Source organism: Pezoporus occidentalis, unplaced genomic scaffold, assembly GCF_034315485.1.
Source record: "Pezoporus occidentalis ecotype Australia unplaced genomic scaffold, CSIRO_AGI_Poc_V1 ctg19, whole genome shotgun sequence".
Lineage (NCBI taxonomy): Eukaryota > Metazoa > Chordata > Aves > Psittaciformes > Psittacidae > Pezoporus > Pezoporus occidentalis.
Window position 1 is genome coordinate 7735654 of NW_026913748.1, and position 19065 is coordinate 7754718.

At 42.4% G+C, this 19065-nt stretch overlaps 1 protein-coding gene across 5 annotated transcripts in view; it reads left to right on the top strand.

The window, feature by feature from the left end:
- CACNA1C (calcium voltage-gated channel subunit alpha1 C) overlaps nt 1-19065 on the top strand; it is a 485857-nt gene that overhangs the window by 397402 nt on the left and 69390 nt on the right. For 2 of the 5 annotated variants that reach the window (XM_062616654.1, XM_062616655.1), the window contains exons 19-29: nt 232-364; nt 2017-2146; nt 6130-6189; nt 9807-9913; nt 11441-11528; nt 12678-12785; nt 13470-13522; nt 13630-13776; nt 14670-14871; nt 15334-15492; nt 18344-18454. In XM_062616654.1, the coding sequence (XP_062472638.1) occupies nt 232-364; nt 2017-2146; nt 6130-6189; nt 9807-9913; nt 11441-11528; nt 12678-12785; nt 13470-13522; nt 13630-13776; nt 14670-14871; nt 15334-15492; nt 18344-18454 (1298 nt within the window). Of the gene's footprint in view, nt 1-231; nt 365-2016; nt 2147-6129; nt 6190-6325; nt 6386-9806; nt 9914-11440; nt 11529-12677; nt 12786-13469; nt 13523-13629; nt 13777-14669; nt 14872-15333; nt 15493-18343; nt 18455-19065 lie in introns of all 5 variants that reach the window. The other 3 variants (XM_062616653.1, XM_062616657.1, XM_062616658.1) reach the window with 2 other exon arrangements.

Below are 19065 nucleotides of genomic sequence, written 5' to 3' on the forward strand. Positions count from 1 at the left end.
GGGTTTACCAGCATTAATGGTTTCACAAAGAGTCTAGAGCAATGTGTGCCAGGGCGAGCATTGGGCAGCGGATGCTGCCTTGGAGAAAGGAGATGGGCAAGGAACCTCAGGCTTTCATCATCCTATTTCAACAGTTCTTAGTTTTTAGCTGTAGTTATGACAGAGACACATCCCCCAGCAATCCAGAAGGTGATTGTATTTTGTATTAAAAGACAAAAATGCTTCTTGCAGCAGAGGAAGATGAGGAAGAACCGGAGATGCCTGTTGGCCCTCGGCCTCGCCCGATGTCTGAGCTGCACCTCAAGGAAAAGGCTGTGCCCATGCCTGATGCCAGTGCTTTTTTCATCTTCAGTCCTAACAACAGGTATTTAAAAGACTGCTTAGCTGGAACAAGGAGGCAGAGAGCAGGTATCCCTTTCATGCTTAGGCCCCAAAGGTTATGCAGTACAGAGCTCCCTTCCAGCAATTCATACCAGAGACATCCTTGGACCGGTCTCTGTTTTAAAGGCCTTGGCATGAAATCTTCATGAAAGCGTAACTGTAGGGAACCCCCTGACAATATTCAGTGGGAGTTCATGGCACCTGCAAGGCTGATTGAAGACACAAATCATAAAACCTTCAGAAATAAAGGTCTTGGAGGCAAGTCAGTAGATGGAATTCCCCAATATATTCGGGTCCAAATTGCAAGCAAGCCATCATGCAATCAGTCAAGCATGAGTTAGGAGCTTCCTGTCCTAATGGCTGCTCAAAATCCACTCCCAGTAGGGAGTTCATGTATTTCTGCTCATTTCTGCATGTCAAGAATGAGCACGGAAGAAAAGGGAGGAGGAAGAGAGTCCATAGCTCTGAGGGGAGACTGAGAATAATAATTTTCTTGCTTCCCTTGGGTTCCCTCAATGTGGATTCACATTTCCCCAACTGTCTATCCAACGCAGATGTGCGAGACCAGTTCTGTGAGTGAAGGGCTGAGAAATGACACAGAGGGATGTTATCTTCCCAAGGGTGCAGAAATTAACTCATTGTCCCATAGTCTGTGCAGTACTGTGTATCCCAACATATCCCTTGGGCACTTGGCCTCCAATCACAGCCCCAAAGTAAAGCAGGTCTGTAAAAGCACAGCTGAATTTACATCCAGTCTTTCCACAGTGGGGTTTGTGCCACTCCTCCTTGAGTATGTGCAGCAGGGAGGGACTGATGATGACTGGGACTCATGGACTCTAATGTCAGCTTTGCCACCTACCCACTGTCGCTTTTTGAAGAGAAGTAAATTAACCTCTGCAATCATCTGTGAAATTGCTTTAATAGGGGCTTGGAGGCTTAACACCCAAAAGTAGAGCTAAATGGATTAATGAAGTGTCTCTAGAATTATGCATAGGAGTGTTATGAGGTTTAACTCCTCCTGCCCTCATACCAATATACGGAAAGTGCTGCAATGGTCTCCAGTAAGGATGCTGCTGTTTGATGGGAGACTGCTACTTCTTTACCTGCTAGTTTCCTACCAAGACTGCCAAGCACTCTATATTTGGCTGATGTTCAACAGACACCCTGCATGGCATGATGTCTTCTCAGAACCCCTTTGCAGCCTTATATCTATTTGGCCAGGTCTATGCCCTGTAACCAAGGTAGATGCCCCACGATGAACAGTAGAATGAATGGGGAATGGTTCTGTGAATGAAAGCAAAGGATATAATTTGGGGTTGGAAAGTTTCAGACCACATTTAAATCACAAAGGACTCTGTCAGGAGGGAACTGTTCTTCATTCAAATGCACTGAGCATGAGTCCCACAGGCAGCCAATCACTCTGCGTGCATCACTGCATGACATGGAGAGTCAAGGCTGCCCGGCACCCTTCACAGCTGCTGGGTCCATCATTCTCCCTGCTTCTGGGGCAGAGGGAAGGTGCTCTGTGGAGCAATCCTCCAGGGCCAGTCCTGCTGGCAAAAGAGGAGGGGGGAATATTTCTCATGTCTTGCTATTCTCTGAGAGATGAAGTTGTGCCTCTCCTCTGTCTTTCAGGTTTCGTGTCCACTGCCATCGAATCGTTAACGATAACATTTTCACCAACCTGATCCTATTTTTCATCTTGCTCAGCAGCATCTCCCTGGCCGCTGAGGACCCCGTCCGACACCTCTCCTTTAGGAACCAAGTATGCTTCCCATCCTCCTTCCCTCACTGTTTATTAAAAGTGTGGTATAAGCAGATCATGATTTGAAGCAAGGAAATGCAGAAAAAGCTGCATCAGAGGCTTTAGGGGTAACTCCCTATCCTTTCTTAGGCTGTGTGTGAGAGAACATGAATCAGTGCATAATCTGGCCTCTAGTTCATTTCAGAAGCATGTGTAGGACAAGGAAGGGCAGGAGGCTGAAGCAAAATTATTGTTCCCTGGAATTAAGGCATTAGAAATGGGCTGTAGAAACATTGATTGGGATACGGATAATTATAACATGGGGGTTTTGCATGTTCCCTTTGGAACATGCCACATGATTTCTATTGAACTAAAAAGTCCAGGGCCTGATTTTGATTTTGTTCACACTGGTGAAAATCAGGAGTAACGCTCTTGAGTTTGATACAGTCACTCTGGAGGAAAATGGTGCTATCAAGATTGGAATCAGACTGTTTGAACACAAGTTGCAAAGCTATCATTAAATTTGAGGTAATCCTCAGGAAATATGCTGTGCTTCTCTCCTCAATGTTCTGGTGGAAGGAGAGGAAGGCATTCAACACAGAGATACATTCTCACCTTCTTTCCTGCCCATTCTTATTAGCCTTTTGGAACATTCAGTGCTCCCTTAACTTTGCCAGTTAACCCAATCTGGGATCACTGCAGAAATCAAGCAAGTCAGCAGTCATATGTGAGACTTCTAATTTCTGCTTGTCTGCAGTGGAATTTTGGTGTCTTTATGCCTGAAGAACTTGCTAGGCTTAAAGAGTGAGACAATTTTCTTTGTTGTTTAATAATAAAACCCTAATTTAACAGTCAGTGTTCTACCTCTGTGAAATATCCTGGCCTCAGCACGCATTTAAAGACACATGTGCATGCAGAGAAGGTGTTAATGGAGATTTCTTCCTGAGCTTATCTCAGAGCTGCTTTGCATTTTGTCCTGAAAAAAAGGTGCTAAATAATACAGTCAAATTTGTATCACCGATGACCCGTTTGTGCAGTTAAGTGTGCCCACAGTGTAGGGATAAATGTATGTCAGTATGTATTAGCACTGCAGCATGATGTCAGCTGGCATATGGGCTTCTGACATACCACAGAAGTTGCAGCAGAGAGATTTAAATGAGGAAAAAAAGTAGTCAAAGCTGATTGTCCTGGATAGAAGAGCTGAAGGTTTGGGGCAAAGTGTTGTCTTGTGTATTTGAAGCCGCTGATGTTGCATGAAAACTTGTGTTTAATTTTTGCAGGTACAGATGTTTAAAATGTATCATACAAGGGGACACTGACAAGATGTTTGGGTTGCAAATGTGGTCTGCCTTTACACTTTGACAGTAGAACAGTAAGAATGTCTTGCCCTGTGGCCACACAGAGGCCTGAGAGGGAACGAAAGCAAGCTGAAAGCAAACTAACTGCTTCTAACTTCACACTGGGTCAACATAACCAGACATTAGCATGTGCCCAAGAGCTACTACTGTGCAGACTACTGCTGCTGTTGATAAAAAGTGTCCTAGGGTAGGAAGACAGGAACAGATATCCCAGGAATGGCGAGCAAAGAGGCTTGGATACTGCTTCTGTCCTAGGCGGGCTAGTGGCTATGTCTTTCTTGTGTCACACAGGGCTCAGGCAGCAGCTGTTTGGAAGTGCCTCCCCAGTCTGATCAAACAGCCTTTAAAGCCCAAACAGGTCCTAAGACTGTGTGCTCACAGTATTCTCTTGTTTGTGCCTTGACAAGGTGCTTGTTCATTATAATATATTCTAAAGTAAATTCATATTTAGATAATAATAAATATGCCTGCTGATAAGTGTGCTTCCTGCACAGGTGGAGCAGTGATCTTTCTCATTAGGACAGGCTGAGGAAGTTGGGGCTGTTGAGCCTGGAGAAGAGAAGGCTGCGTGGAGACCTCATAGCAGCCTTCCAGTATCTGAAGGGGGCCTATAGGGATGCTGGAGAGGGACTCTTCATTAGGGACTGCAGTGACAGGACAAGGGGTAATGGGTTAAAACTTAAACAGGGGAAGTTTAGGTTGGATATAAGAAGGAAATTCTTTCCTGTTAGGATGGTGAGGCACTGGAATGGGTTGCCCAGGGAGGTTGTGAATGCTCCATCCCTGGCAGTGTTCAAGACCAGGTAGGATGAGGCCTTAGGTGATATGATTTAGCGTAAGGTGTCCCTGCCCATGGCAGGGGGGTTGGAACTAGATGATCTTAAGGTCCTTTCCAACCCTAACTATTCTGTGATTCTATGATCTCCTCTATAAAGGACATCTTTACTAGCTGCAGCTTTGGGGCCACTTTCACTGGTATGCTGTAGCTGCTTTGCAATGCTCTAGTGATGTCAAGCAGCTGCAGGTACAGTTTGATTATCCACTTTAATCAAGTTTATGACTGCTTTACATTGGTGGAGTCATGCAAAGCAGCCTGAGAGTACCCATGAATTTGGCCCATTGATTATAAAATTATTCCTCTCATATAATAACCAAATGTCAGGGCCTACATGCAAGGGGGCATTTCCAGCCATAATATGTGTAAATTAATATAGGATGAAATTGAGATCTGTCCATCCTTGAAATGGCTCTTTTTTTAATTCTCTAAGTTGCAAAAATTGATGGAGCACAAGACAGCCTTGAAGAAGTGAGAACAACTTGGGGTCAAAGACTGAGCGGTGACCTGAAAAATGTTAAGTTACACAGTAGCAGTAAGTGATACATCCCCCCCACTTGACGTTTAGTGTCTGCAAACTAGTTCAGATTCCGATCATGTTTAAATAGTGCCATCTAAAATAACCCTGTAATTTGCAGTAGCTACCCTACTGCCTGTGGCATTCCAAGCTGTGGAATTTATCCATTTATAAATCTGAGTTACGGTACATGCGCTGAAATACAAAAAACCAGCTGTGGGATGGGAGAGGGAGCTTTACTGCTGTATGTTTATTAGTATTTTAGCAGTAAAGGTTTAAATCTGACAAATGATCAGTTTTCTACAACTTCCATACATTGGCCTGCTCATGGGCAAACAACAGTAAAATAACAGCAATCCTAGGGCATGATACTTTTGATTTTCACCACTCATAGATAACACTAAAATGGCTTGGGATATTGGAATACATTGGAAACAAAAATAGTTCAATTCTGGTCCCATTAGTCAACGAGGAAGTTCCCGCTTTTCATTTTGTGGAATGTCCATTGATCAGCAGCAAAAGATATTCCTGATACTTTGAAAATCACTTTACACTTCCAGACTTGCTGTTGCCTGTTGTGACACTCTAGGACCACTTTCTGTGGTCTGCTATGCATGCCACCAGGACCCCCATCACCAGGTCTAAGTTCATGGGAATGATGAGTGCCTTTCAGCTTGCCTGTTATCCAGGATGCCTATGGAAAGATGCAAGATCTAAGTTAGGCACCTTTAGCACATGACGATATTATGGTTGCAATACAAGAGCTGGGATTCTGTTCAATTGGCAGTCTCTGTTTTTGAGCCTAATCCAGGGCAAATCAGGATAGACAAAAAAAAAAAAATAGCAAGAGCATGAATCTGAGGTTTGCTTTTCTTCCTTTGCGAGAAGTACAGAACGAGAATGGAAATTAATAAGAAAGAATGTCATGTTTTCCACTGGGAGACCGGGCTCCTTGTATTCTCAGTTTGGATATGTATTTGGGAAAATCCTGGAATCGTCTGTTCTCTATCAGATTAAAAAAAGAAAAAATCCTACAACAGCAACCAAAAACTTATTTTGCCTCTAGAGTCCTCATGGGATTGTAACTCAGAAAAGATTTCATGAAATGTGCTGCTTGTCCTCTGTGCCAGGACCTTCACTGCATTCAACAGGACTTCGTTACAAAACCGTTTCCTATATAATCCTTGTCCCCTTGTTAAAAGGCTTATGTATTTGATTTTGAACTGTGATTTCCCATGCAAGTGATCAGTCACTGATCTGCCCTCCCCAATCCTATTCCCTTTTGTTTTTACAGATTCTCTTTTATTTTGATATAGTTTTTACTGTCATTTTCACCATTGAAATTGCTCTGAAGGTAAAGTGCCCATCTTCTCTACCATTACTTGTTCACAAGCTTACTAGTTTTCTGACACTGTCTGTTGCTAACGCACACGCCTGTTTGTTCCTGGGTCACGCTCAGTACCACTAACCCAATTGTGCTTATTTTTCAGATCCTAGGCAATGCAGACTATGTCTTCACTAGTATCTTTACATTAGAAATTATTCTTAAGGTAACCAATCTGAGCAATACACTTGTTTTCCTCTTTCTCTCTTTCTCTCTTTTTTTCTCTCTCTCTTTCTTTCTTTCTTAGTTTCACTCTCTTTTTCTGTTTGTTTGGTTTTTTTTTTTTAAACCCCATTATTATCTCTACACAAAGGGTTATTTATCTTTTGATTTTAATGCTTTGGTAGTTGCTTAAAAAGTCTTCTGTGAAATTTTGATATTCAAACATCATTCAGGGCCTATTAAAAAAAAAAAAAAGAAATAATACAAAGCTTTTTATGGGAATCACAATGAAAGGATGATCCTGTTGGGAAAAGTAAGAGGATGCCAAGAAGGCAGCCATCACCCCATAAATGACTCTCTACTCTGGCCAGTATTCTGAAAACCGTATTTGTTCCCTGTGCAAGGAACCCTGAGAGCACACACCTCCTACACATGCTACAACTCATTCTGCACAACTCCTGAGGCTGGGCCAGAGAGTGGCCTATATAAGTGGGTGATCGATAACCCTGTAAGGTTACAGGGTGAGCAGTCACTTGACTGTCTCCTACTTAGGAGGCAGGGAGCTCAGCGTGGTAGCTCACTTTTTAGATGTGAAGAGGTAATCAAAAGTACAAGTCATTGAAACACCAAGGACTGTAGCTGCAAATGAAAAACTGCTGCATTGCCTGTTTGAAACCTGCCTTCCTGATTCCCAGGAGCATATTCTATACCAAGGAAAATGTGCAGAATAGTAGTTTAGCCTGGAAGAAAATAAAAATAGGCTGCCTTGTTCTTAACACTAATTTTCCCAAATTGGTAGGCTAATAATTTAAATAACAGTAATTGAGCAGAGTTCTGGCTTTCTAAATGCTAGGTTCATTTGGCAGCTTGGTTTTTGCCTCAGCAAGCTAGTTCTAATTGCTGGCAGGCAGTACCTTAGCGTTGCTCAAGTTCAAGACCCTAATAACAGTATCCATACTGAAGGCTGGCAAGCAGGGTGGCCCCTGAACATTTTTGTAGAGAAACGTGCTTTTTTGATATGACTTAAAATCACCAAAGCCATAATGTTCTCCAAAGAGATGTGCATGTTATGCCTCTGTGCAGTGTGCACTCTGCCTACACAATAAATCTGAAAAAGCACATACCAAATGGCTGATCAAAAAGGCCTGTCAAAAAAGAAAAACATCTCAACAGAAACACTTAAAGCCATAGCTCAAGACACCTGTTTGAACTTAGAATTACTAATTCTGCTTCCACTGGAGCAAATAATAACACTCCTAATTAGTTCAGTGGAAGCAGAACCTAAGCAAACCCACTGGTATCGCTCTGTTTTTATCAGGAGAGTGCATCAGAGGGGCCCTTCTTGTGTCCTCCCATTAATTTCAGTGGGTTCATGTCACCACTCCAGGATATTCTCAGTTCAAATTGGAGAAAAGGGCAAGGACTACAATTGTTTAAGAAATTCTGTTCTTGTGCTGTCAGTTCCTGCTTCACAAGTTGCATTGGTTTTTCCATGCATGTTTCTCTGCTGCTTTGAATTGAGCACAGTGCTTTCCACAACAGAAAAGTTAGCCTAAATAGTGAAAAAAAACCAAAAGAATCAAGGCTGTAGAGAAACAAGCTTCCTCTGACCTCATGTTGCTGATGACACCTGCAAGCTTCACACTGCTGTGGTGGAGTCTGGTGAATGTTAGCAAGGTGACCACCGAAGTTTTTTTAATTGTCATCCTGAAACCTAGTTCAGTGCCATAGATGGGAGCAGACACAGATTATAGGCTCTTTGAGAGTCTCTTCTGAGATAACAGCATCTCTCACAGGCTTGAGAGAACCACAGTTTGCATAGAACTTAAACTCAGCAGGGCTTCTCCTCCTGATTTCAATGGTGTCTCCTTTCTTTCAAGATTGCCATACAAAATCTATCCAGGCATCTTTACCACCTTTGTTATGGCAAGACCCCCTCCTCTCTTCCCCAATTGAATGTGTCTATAAGTATAAATTCTAAGCCAAGACCAGAGTTTATACTTCCTCCCCTTCTAAGTTCTGTCTGATTGATAGGCAGTTTGGTGAAAAAAATGTGATATACCATGTTCCCTTCCACCCCTCCTCTGAATAAAGCTGTTCCAGGCAGGTATGGCTGGAAACCACTAGCATGTATGCCATCCTGAGCCATTAGCAGGAGCCAGAAAACTCGATTTTTCATTCATTCTTCTCTGCTGGGAGTCTGGCTAGAGCTCATCATTGAGGAACAGTCTCAAGGTGTCTGCTTCAAGTTACTTTAGACATCTAACTTAGATGGGATTCAGAGGACCAAATTTAGCAGCCGATGTTCCTAACCCAGGTAATGGAGGGACATTAGCTGTTGTGGGGATGGGGTTTCTTCAAAGCAGCTCCTTAGGTTGCTCACTGAGTCTAAGGTAGGTGGTACAAATACCCCCATCAGCTCACCCTCTTTAACCATGCCAGACTCATTTAGTCACATTCTGTAGCTGAACTCAGTCTGAAATTCAATTCTGACCTCAGAGGTGTTTAGGTCTGACATTGCGGGTGAGACCCGTTTCTGTTTATTGTTTACACAGCCACTTAAACCAGTTCTGGAGCTGTGACATCCTCCTTAAAGCCAGGAGGTATTAAATACCCCTTCATACCCAGATGGGGCAGAGTGTCCTTGTAAAACATGTAAGATCTTTTCCCTCCTCTGCTGGGTGATGTTCATGATTACCTCCCCTAAGAAACCACTGTCTCAAAGAATCTTACCTTAGGCTTTGTGAGGAAAACCAAGGGGAAAGTGCAACTGCTTCCAGAATAAAAGTGGGAAAACCTGAATAGGGATAGGAAAAGGAATACAAGATTGAGCTGAACAGAAGCAGCAAACTGAAGAGAGCTGAAATTCCTCCTGTTAGTTCAGCTCCAAAACATAGAATTCCTGAGAGATTCTGTTTTTTCTTCACAGAGGGAAGGGAACTCAGCTGTCCACTGCAGCTGGTCTGAGCACTGAAAAACATTACAAAAGAGCCCTTTTTTTTTTTATTCAATTTAGCTCAAGAGGCCTTTATATAATACAAGCATCATACCCACAAGTGTCCTCTGCCATTGAAGAAAAAGGAAAAAGCATGTGATTGCAAAGAGTAGTTTTTGCAAACAGTCATTCTGCTGTTTTGCTGATTCTAAACATTATGTATTCTATGCACTCACAGTGCGTATTTTCCTCACTGAACCTAGTATTTGTTTTCCCTAGTTAGGTCTTTTATAGTTGTCTTAATGTCTTTTTCACTCTCTTCTTTCAATGGGGACTCAGCTTCTCCTTTGAGGTCTGGGGCTAAATTGTCTGCTATGTTAGAAATTCTGCCCCTCCCCAGTTATATACTCTGAGCACAACCAGATGTGTTTGGTTTCTGAACAGTTGCTAATGGCAAAGTATGTCTGTGTCTTCATGTGCCTTCCTGCAGATGACCGCATATGGGGCTTTCCTCCATAAAGGCTCCTTCTGCAGAAACTATTTCAACATCTTAGACCTGCTGGTGGTCAGCGTTTCTCTCATCTCCTTTGGGATCCAGTAAGTGAGCTATTTTCAACTGGCTGTTGTTTGGGGATTGCAGGGCTAGGTTGGGAAGTAACATCTGAGGATCATTGTCTTACCTGGGTAAGACTTTTTTCTCATAAGTCTGGAGGTATTTCCCTCAGATGATTCAAGACCATTAAAATTCATCCTCAAGAGGGGAGGTAATAATTGGGAAATTCTACTCTAATGACATGGAGGGGGTAACTTCCAGAAAGAGCAAATGACAACTAGAAATGGTCCATGGGGAATAATGTTTCTTAGCTTTGTTCCAAGATGTCTTGATTCACTGTATCAGTTCAGGACAGTTGAGTGACTTACTGTTCCCTCCTAGAGTTCTCATAACCTCTTTGGAAAATGGGCTGATAGTGTTTTGCTACTTCCTAAGATGTTGTGGGTCTTGGTCAATCAAAAACCATCAAGAGTTTGAAAAGCTGTGTGAAAATCTGCAGAGTACTGGTGGCAGTGACTGTTGATCCTGCTTCTGTTGCATCATGCTGTGTTGGTTGATGGGTTAATTTGCTTAATAAGTTTATAGATTTACTTGACTATATGGAACTTCATGTGTTGGTTAGGGCGTTTTCTAAGTAGTATCCCACCTGATAAGAAATGAGCTCCCAGTTGTCATCATTACAGGTTAGCAGCTGACATATGTTATGTTCCAGAACTAAGTCAAATAGTCAAACAGAAGGATTTATCAGGTCTGTTAGGCTTTCAGTCAAGGTTTTAAGAATGGCACAGTGCTCATTTTGACCTGCTGTTTCTTTCTTACAAACCTAACTAGATTCTTAGTATGTTAGTAAAAGAAACTGTTCCCAAAATCAGTAAGGAGGGCCTGATGTCATACAGCATGGAAAAGCTTCTCAGTCAGGATTTCAGTCTGGGAAGATGCGGAGAGTACTGTTGTAGGAGATAATTATGTTCAGTACTTAAATGTAAGTACATAAGTTATCCTAGCTGATTCAGTGGGAGTTCCACATCTTTAAATTTATGTACACAATCAATTGATTTGCGGGATCAGAGGTCAAACACATTGCAGGATCAAACTCCAGGTGGATGGTATACCTTTAGTGCTGGATTCACCTGGAGTTTCCACTCTTCTACGGATATTTCAGTGGAGTTCTTCTTTGAACCTTATCTGAAAATATCTTGTATGACTACATCTTGGCTCAATTTCTGTATCATAGATATCTACAGAGTGTTTGGCAGCTTGCCCTGCTTTAAAAAAAAAACAATATACACTGCCTATGTTCAGTTCCCTTCATTAAACAGCAAAGATGGTGAAAGCCAGGAGTATGTATACTGAGCCTGCCTAGATCAGGAAGCAAGATCTATGAAGATAACACCAGAGAGTAGTTTCATTAGCCGTGAAGTGCCATAGCAAAGAGTTGGCACTCTAACTATCCTGAGCAGTCTAAGGCTATGTAGGATTTCAAACAAGAAAGAGTAGGTAAAATCCATCTGTCTTTGCAGCACACCCCCTATATTGCTGTATCTCTCAAACCTTCCAATACTTGCTTCCAGGTCCAGTGCTATCAATGTGGTGAAGATCCTGCGTGTTCTGCGAGTCCTTAGACCACTGAGGGCCATTAACAGAGCCAAAGGACTAAAGGTTAGAAAAGTCCCAATGTATTCTCTAAACTATAAATTCAAGTTATTTCAAGCTACAAGGACTTTTGCAGTGGTTCAGGTAGTGTTTCAGCAGAATCACAGAATGGTTGATGTTTGGAGGGACCTCCGGAGGTTGTCTTGTCCAACAACCCTTCTCAAGCGGGCCACCAAGAGTGGGTTGCCTGGGACCATGCCCAGATAGCTTTTGAATACCCCAGGGAGGGAGACTCCATGACTCTCTGAGTGACCTGTTCCAATGCTCAGTCATTTCACAATAAAAAAGTGCTTCAGTTGAATTTCCTGTATTTCCTGTGTTTCGGTTTGTGCCCATTGCCTCTTGTTCCATCAGTGGGCACCACTGAAAATTGCCTGGCTCTGCTTTTTCTGTACCCTCCCTTCAGGTACTTATGTACATTGACAAGACTCTCTCTGAGCTTTCTCTTCTCCAGGCTGAATGGTCCCAGCTCTCTCAGCCTTACCTCATGGAAGAGATGCTCCAGTCCCTTAATCATCTTTGTGACCATTTGCTGGACTCCCTCCAGTACATTCACATCTCTCTTGTACTGAGGAGGCTAACTGGGCACAGTACTCCAGATGTGGTGGCCTCAGCACTCCAGAGCAGATGGGAAGGATCACCTCCTTCAGTCTGCTCAAAGTGTTCTGCCTGTTACAGCCCAGGATACCACTCGTCTTTGCAGCTGGCGCTTATGTTCAACTTGGTATCCACCAGGAAGCTAGTCTTTTTCTGCCAAGCTGCTTTCCAGCTGGGTGTCCCACCCATCACCGCTGAGCTTAAATGATGTAGTTTACTTGGATTACAGATGCACTCACAAGTCTATTTTAACATAGCCTTACTGTATTAGATAAATTCCTTCCTGTGGGTTGGTGGTTGCCCAACTGTCCGAGTCAGTGCTGCTGAAAGTTTCAGAGAGCTGAGCTCTGGTATTTTTCTGTCCCTCTCTGCCACTTCCTAAGAGTACAGTGAGGAATGTAACAAGTTGGTATTCTCTCCTCTTTCATGAGACATTACTTAATGGGCAATTGTTAGTTGTAAATCTCTTAATTGTATATTTAGTCTTGGGATTCCCCGTTAGCCAGAGGTGCCAGAACAATCCTGCAAGTTACTTTTGTCCCTATCTTCCATTTGCAGCATGTGGTCCAGTGTGTGTTTGTCGCCATCCGAACCATCGGAAACATTGTGATTGTCACCACTTTGCTGCAGTTCATGTTTGCCTGCATTGGAGTTCAGCTGTTTAAGGTAACACCATTGGGCCCATTCATTCATTCATTATGCTGAGCTGTATTATGTGATGGGAAGAAAACTACCACCAAGAAGCCTGGGAAGGGGAGATGGAGTCGTGTGTGTGAAAAGCAAAACATTTGTGACAGTGTCAGTGTTACTTGGGCTCCTGCTACCAGCAGTTCCCCAAAACTGGACCAGGCATATTCAGAACTCCTGCCCTTCATCTGTAATGATAAGAAATCATCAGTAACATCAGTAACCTTCTTCCCTAAATAGCTTGTGGCATGACTTAGTGCCAGGGAGGTGAAAGGGGTACTTGCAGGCTGTCTACCTCCCATCTCATGGAGAGAGGCATGCCAGATAATCACAGGAGGTTATTCATTCATTTCCTTACATCTGCTTTTATTTCTTTGCCCTTCACCACCCTTCTGTCAACAAGTGTTCTGCAGTACTCAGTAGTCATACACCTTAGGACATACGCATAAAAGTACTGTGCAAGCAGATGAAAGCCTGTGCTCTGAACTACATAGATGCAGGCAACTCCCAATCCAGTTTGCTCACATCTACCTGCAAAAGAGCATGTAAACATACTCATAGTTGGTTTAGCGAGTAGAAAACACAGTCTCTTTGCTACATCATCTGCCCTAACCCTTGTGCTGTCAAGAAAATAAGCTTCATTCCTCTTTCTTCCTATTCAAGGGCAAGCTGTACAGCTGCACTGATAGCTCCAAGCAGACAGAAGCAGAATGCAGGTGAGTCTGACCTTTCCCAGTTAGCCCCCTTCACTGGTCACCCACTCTCAGGGCCTTGTGCTGGAAGTGTAGTTCTGCAATGTTCTCTGTCTGTTCTCCATCCACAGAGGGTACTACATTACATACAAGGATGGTGAGGTCAACCAGCCAATGATACAACCCCGGAGCTGGGAGAACAGCAAGTTCGACTTTGACAACGTCTTGACTGCCATGATGGCCCTCTTCACTGTCTCAACCTTTGAGGGCTGGCCAGAGTGAGTGCTTCTTGGACCAGTGCAACAGTAGCAATATCCTCATTCATTTCAAAAGAGAAATTCAAATGCAGAGCATAGTCTTTCCCATTTTAAGTATTTAAATAAATCTAAAGCATTAAACATAGCAGTAGTAGCAGCAGTCATTGTAGTATTATGTACTTTCTAAATTCCTCAGGGCCCAAAGGAATTGCTGTTTCTGTACTTGTAAAGAGTGCACAGCACTGTCTGTAGCTCTTAAAAAAATGATTGCTAGTAGTAACAGTGATAGCAATCTTTGTTACAATCATTATGTATATAAATGGATATAAAATGCCTGTCAGGCACTTACCAGTATTGCTAGGTGTTACAAGTTTCCTGATAGAGCCAGCAGGGCCATATGAAACACAGCAGTGCTATCTCTGCGATATGGGCAGAGGTGGGATGTCTTGCCAGCATGTGCTGGCTGTGCCACAGGTGAAGGACTCCCACAGCTTCACTCTGTGAGAGTGACATGGGCATTCAGGGTACCAGGTGGGCTGACCCTGACCTGTGTCACAGGGTGATGCCAACAGTGATGTTAACAAATGTTGAAAGTGCTGTGATCTCCTTTTCTCACAAAACTGAGCTGCCAACAACACAGACTTTCCTGTCTTCTGTTAACTTAAGGGCATGCTTCTGTTTTAAATTGTAATTATTCAGCTACAAAAAGATTTCACCCCTGAACAGGTTCAAATGTGTAAAGTTAGCAAAAGCCATGTCTTCTCTTTTGCAAGAGTTTACACTCTGCACAGCTGTGAGTGAATTAATTTTGATGCAAGTAGAGGAAAGTCACGAAGTTAAACTTTGTAATATCACCTATAAGGCCTCAAGGCAGTTGCAGATTTTCTCTGCATTGGGCTCCTGTTTGCTTTCAGGTTGCTGTATAGGTCCATTGATTCCCACATGGAGGATGTGGGACCCATCTATAATCACAGGGTTGAGATCTCCATCTTCTTTATTATCTACATCATCATCATTGCTTTCTTCATGATGAACATCTTCGTTGGTTTCGTCATCGTCACATTTCAGGAACAAGGAGAACAAGAGTACAAGAACTGTGAGCTGGACAAAAACCAGGTAATTTACAACAATTTATCGCCACCAAAGATAGAAAATACACTGAGAATAAGCATCTAAGAGATAAATACATACAGAGAGGAACATGTGAAGACTGCCAACAAGATAAAACTATAAGCTGGCTTCACTGTCATCTTTCAGGAGTGAGATAAAAGAAAAAGCCTTGCTGTAAGATTTGCTCAAGGGATAACATTTACTTAACTATATGTGCTGTACTGTTTGGTTCACTGACATTAGATGAGCATGACTAATTGACATTGTCTGGCCAAAGTAAATGCATATGTAACTGTTCAATGGGTAGAATATGCACATTTGGATTGCAACCTGAAAGAAATGCTTATGCCAAGCATTTTCATTTCAGTAAGACACTTAAAACATATTGTATTTTTATTATGCTTGGAGGTAGTTGACCAACCCTGTGTTGTTTTTTTTATTTTTAAACCTACCCTGCCTCTTTCACAGCGCCAGTGTGTAGAATATGCCCTGAAAGCCCGGCCCCTGCGGAGATACATCCCTAAAAACCAGTACCAGTACAAAGTTTGGTATGTGGTCAACTCCACCTATTTTGAATACCTGATGTTCGTTCTGATCCTGCTGAACACCATCTGCCTGGCCATGCAAGTAAGTAAGCAGTCATAAAACCCTACAGGTAATTAATTATAAGACTTTGTCAGGGAAAATGTTGAAATGGCCATGGTTGAGACCCACTTTCACCTTTATCCAATGTATTGAGGGAAAGGGACAGGGACATGATAAAAAACTTTGTACCATGTTCATTCCTGATGACACTTAGTTAAAATGAGGAATCTGCCTCTCATCCTCTTCCTGCTAATATCTGACTCTTCAAACAATTCTGTTTTAACTCCTTAAAAACAAATGAGAAAAAGAACCTAACAGTTACATTATACACCAATGGCCACTATAATAACAAGCAACTTCTCAATTCTGACTTGTCTTCTATAAAATGCAGCAACAAGCCTGGAATTGCCACTCACCTGAGAGCTGAATTTTAAATCTGGGTCTTTTCTGCATTAAAAAGCAAATATTTTGGCAAACAAAACAATCAAGGAAACTGGGGCTAGAGGGCAGGAAGACCCCAGTATTTCCTTTAGTCTCTGTTAAGAACCATAAAAACTATCTAGAAAGAACCTCTAGAGGCCCTATAGTCCATCCCATCACCTTAAGGCAGTATCAGCTGCACCTAAGCATTTTTTGGTAGGTGTTTGCCTAACTTGCTTCACTACTGTTGCTGCTGATTGCCTTACTGTCCACTGTGCTGTGCATTCATTTTCCTTACTGCGCAAAGGTTTTCCAAAGATCTAATGTGAATCCACGAAAGAAACATTTACAAGAATAGCAAATAGAGGTAATGGATTACCATGTGCAGGTGGAATGTTTGCACATTTTTCCAAGTCTGTACTTACCTGGCTTGTTCCTTCCAGTCTGTCTCTGCACAAGGCATTTCTCACCTCCCTTTCATTTCTAGTCAGTCCCAGGCTTCACCTGCTAAGCCTATCACTGTGCTCCCAGTTTCCTTGGACATTTGAGCTCCCTTCTCTTCTACACTTTGCTTGAGAGCTAGTCTGCCTGTCACTTTCCTCCCTAAACCCCATACTTTCTCCTCACCCTATCAGTCTATGAACTCTCTTCCCTGGTGTGTGGCCCAGATAGTCCAGATCCGGACTCCTCAAGCAGTCATCCTCTTCTCCTCACTATATAGACTCAGTTGTAGTTACCCGTCCATGGATCTCCTTTTCAGTCTCTCTCTCCCCTGTCATAGATTTATAGTATGACTTGGATTGGAAGGGACCTTAAAGATCATCTTTCCATTTGGTTGTCTGTTACACTTTGTTCCCTTCTCTAGTTTGTACCTCTCCATGCACTCCCACACCAACTTCCCTTTTGATCTTAGCATCCCACTACTACATTTTCCACTGGATCAATCCCAGTCTGCCTCACTCCCAGCCTCCTCTCAAAACTAGCGTCAGTTTCCTATCACTCACTGTCTAAATCTACATTCATAGTCAATTTTCACCTTATTTTCTCTTACTGTCTCCAGTCCAGTCTCACCAGATTTCTTGACCTCCCTACTTTTTCTTCATCTGGTCTAGTTCTTTCCCGACCCCAGTGAAAAGGCTTCCTCTGCTGTCTTGCCTAAGGTACCAAAAAAGGAGTGAGGCAGCATAAGCACAAGAAAGTGCTCTTCTCTCAGATAAACTATCTACTGCCCTGCTGTCATGAAGCAATAGGGAGAGACTGTAATGTTTACTCTGAAGCATGCTCAGTTGCTGTGACAATGGTGCACAAACAGGGCAGGTGGAGCTAGAAGCTGTGAGATGTTTGTGAAGTGCTGAGGAAGGCCAGCATCTCTGGAGATTCTAGGACATCTATAGCCATCTTGAGAAAAGTACATTTTTCCAAAGGCTTATACTGTGGCCAGATTTGGGTCAAACTTTGTAACAGACAGCAAACACAAAAGCCACATTACAGTGAAATTCCAAGTTTCTAAGTAAAGTCCAGCAAGTACTAAAGTGTTTCAAGGAGAATGTAACAAAAAACTTTAAAAACATCTCAATGATATATTTTTCCCTGGACTGCTTTCAGCTGCAGATGAATTATTTTAACTGAAAGTCCTGTAAATAAATCACCCTGAGCCAATGTAGAATATGAAAGTTCATCCCAGCTGTTTATAAAAGTTAAGCAATAAAGTTTTTCAAAGTTAAGCAATTACCAGTAGAGCCTTATGAGATGGACTGGAAGATGACCTTAGAATAAGGCAGTGCAATCAGTCACAAGTATAATGATCTGGAAATAGGGAAATGAAGAGTGAGGTGGCAACATTTGCTGAAGACACTACTTGAATTAATCAATAGCAGATGGAGAGTAACTTCATAAGACCTTAATAAAGTTAAGGGAATGGGCAGCATGATTGCAAATTTAATTCAGAGTTGACAAATGCAAGATAATGCATATTGGAAAGATATGATTTGAACTGCTCGTGTGCTTTGCAGAATCTTGAATTAAGTGTAATTACTTGGGGAATGGCTTGGTATCATTATGAACAGCTCAGTGAAACCCCTGTTTACTGTGCAGTAGCAATCAAACAAGAAAGCGGTCCATGTTAGGGAGTGGTGAGATAACAAACACAATTGGAAACTGTCTTGTACCATTATGCAAATTTATAGTGAGACCTCAACTGGAGTTATGAGTGTGATTTTGGTAGCCACCACTCGAAAAGATTTTTGTATAAAGATAGGAGATCCAGAGGCAGATAGCAAAAATGGCTAGAGATACGGAAATGTGTATGTGGAAAGGGAGATGGGAATTCTACATTAAAAAGATGGAACATGTTGTGGGTTTCTTTAGAGAGCCTCAACACAAAGGGAGATCAGGAGGGCCCTGTGGATTCCTAATTAACTAAACAAATTGATACATCTGTTCCTCACGCTGGTGCCGGGATACTATTTTTCAGCACTACGGTCAGAGCTGCATGTTCAAGGAAGCCATGAATATTCTCAACATGCTCTTCACTGGCCTCTTCACTGTTGAGATGGTCCTGAAATTAATCGCCTTCAAACCCAAGGTAGGTGCTATAGGGGTAGAGTTTCCTGGCCTCTGTGTGTGTGTGCATGTGTGTGGGGCAGCTGTGAGGAGAAGGAGGAGGTGAAACTTTCTGATCTATTACCCCACCAATAACTGAGCTGGACAGTTGCTGTCTGGATTGGAGTCTCACATATATTTAATGAGTTTTTCATTGGAGAGGAGACACACTAAAACAAATAAAAATAATTAAAGGCCACACCTGCTAAGAGAGGAGGTTCCTAGTTCTCTGTTTTCATTAGGTTATAGCAGTGACACTACGTTAAGGCCATAACATGTTTTTCATTCTCAATGTCATTCTAATGCTCTCTTTGACTTTCCTTAAATAAATTATAAATAGCATCCCATGATTAGTCTTCTGGCCCAAGTGAAGTTAATCAAGCATGACTCATTTTGAGTTATGAGCTTTGGAAAAAAATGTTGCTTCTGGGAGGGCTACATCTCAGTGATGGTTTGAATTGCTTTAGTTTCGGATATAAGATTTCACTGATAATATTCAGTACCCCGGCATTTTCTGTCTGAAAGTATTGTCCTGGCCAATGGGTTGTGGTATTTTGCTAGTATACCTGCACCATGGGGTATGATTATAACCTA